Raw genomic sequence first — 1817 nt, forward strand, 5'->3', positions numbered from 1 at the left:
ATACGGATTATCCGTATGTAATTTATATACGGATTATCCGTATGTAATTTATATACGGATTATCCGTATGTAATTTATATACGGATTATCCGTATATAACATTAGCTACGACAATATTATATACGGATTTTTGTTCGTATGTAATCCGTATATAACCAAAAATTATATACGGATTTTAGGCCTTATATACGGATTTGGGCGGTAGATAATGACGTTTTTTCTTGTAGTTGCGATATCTACATCGGCGTTGCGAGGGTCAGAAGAGAGGTATTGGATGCAAAGGTTCTGATGGAGTTTCTGCTTGCATGTTTCTTCTATCAGATTGGCCTTGCTTAGCAAAACGCCTCTGCAGTTAGTTGCTACTGGCAACGAAATTGTTGCTATGATGGAGTGATCATTAGTTGGACTCCAGGCAAGGAATATGATGACAAGTTTGACCATAAACAACTCAGATTAATCAAATTGTTGGGAGATGAAGATAACCACCAAATCTGTCCGAAACAATTTGACAAACACCTCACAGGGACTCTCTTACAAGTTGAAGAAGCGTTTTGAATTGTGAGAAGAGCGAAAATCCTGGTTTTTTCGCCTTAGTGAGCGAAGAAGATGAAGTGCAAGTGGTGGTGATGGGGCACGTGAGAAAGGTTCTTCGGAATGGGAACAAAGCCATTCAGGTAAAGAAATGATGAAGAACTTTCTGACTTCCAAATCCCTTATTTCCTTTTTCATTTTGCCATGTCATCTTTTAATTTAAATAAAATTTTCATATAATTAAATCAGTATAAATGTGTTATTAATGTTTGATCCACATCATCACAATCTCAACGGCGTCAATGGAAAGTTAACGGAGAAGGCTTTATTGCCTCAAATTAACAAATATTTGGATTCAATTGGGACAAAAAAAAAAACATGAAGACCCAGTTGAAAATTTAACACAAATATGAGGACCAAAACATATATTTAACCAAAAGAAAAGTATCTAACTTTTTGTTGTAAAATGGGTAAGTATCTCTCTTTTGTTTTCACACAAAGGCTTTTTAAGTATTTATATTGGAAACGTAAATTTGTTACCATTTAGGAAGTGTTCGCCTTTTCCCTAACTAATATTGAAAATATGTTACCATTTACAAAGTGACAATGTATAATGAAAAGATTTCATTAAAAGAGGATATTTTCCAAAGGGAATGAGGAGAGTTTCATAGAATTATAGAAAGGAGCATAAAAAATCTGTTTAATCGATTGGAACGGATTTTTATATTAAAATTTTCTTAATGAAGATGCGTATGTAAAATTTAATTTCAATTTAATGGATTAAAATTCCATATTTTGTTCAAATGAAAATTTGGCTTTATTGTAAATTATATTTATTAAAACTCCATTAAAAAAACTTTAAATTTCGGTAAAATGACAATTTAAACTTATAAAATAGAGTAAATTACCACGAAATACCTGTAAAGAAAAGAAATTGCCTTCCTACTCATGTACCTCAGATTTTATGAGTACATATAAAAAAGAAAATATTTTGTATAAGTGAATTTGGAAAGAAGTAAACAATGCAAATTAAATTGTTTGCGATAAGTTTAATTAGATTTGATTAGTTAGCGCAAAGATTTATATGCATAATAGTAGACCTACATACAACCAACGGTCAAGAGAAAATTATGTAAGAATGTGAAAAATAATAAGTCTCAATCAAGGAAATATTAAAAACTTGAATGATTGATAAAGAAAAAAAAGGAGAAAAAACACAAGTATCGTGGTTCTATTAGTCATTTCCTAATATGAGTTTCTATTTTGTCACTTCGAAAAAATGTAAA

At 30.9% G+C, this 1817-nt stretch overlaps 1 protein-coding gene across 1 annotated transcript in view; it reads right to left on the reverse strand.

Moving 5' to 3' along the window:
- The window catches only part of LOC106760465 (cell wall / vacuolar inhibitor of fructosidase 1-like), a 6576-nt gene extending 5929 nt beyond the window's left edge, over positions 1 to 647 (reverse strand). The window contains exon 1 of the mRNA XM_014643898.2: positions 214 to 647. Within this exon, the coding sequence (XP_014499384.1) occupies positions 214 to 441 (228 nt within the window). The 5' untranslated portion in view covers positions 442 to 647. The remainder of the gene's footprint in view (positions 1 to 213) is intronic.
- Positions 648 to 1817: the final 1170 nt, after the last annotated feature.

Source organism: Vigna radiata, chromosome 1, assembly GCF_000741045.1.
Source record: "Vigna radiata var. radiata cultivar VC1973A chromosome 1, Vradiata_ver6, whole genome shotgun sequence".
NCBI lineage: Eukaryota > Viridiplantae > Streptophyta > Magnoliopsida > Fabales > Fabaceae > Vigna > Vigna radiata.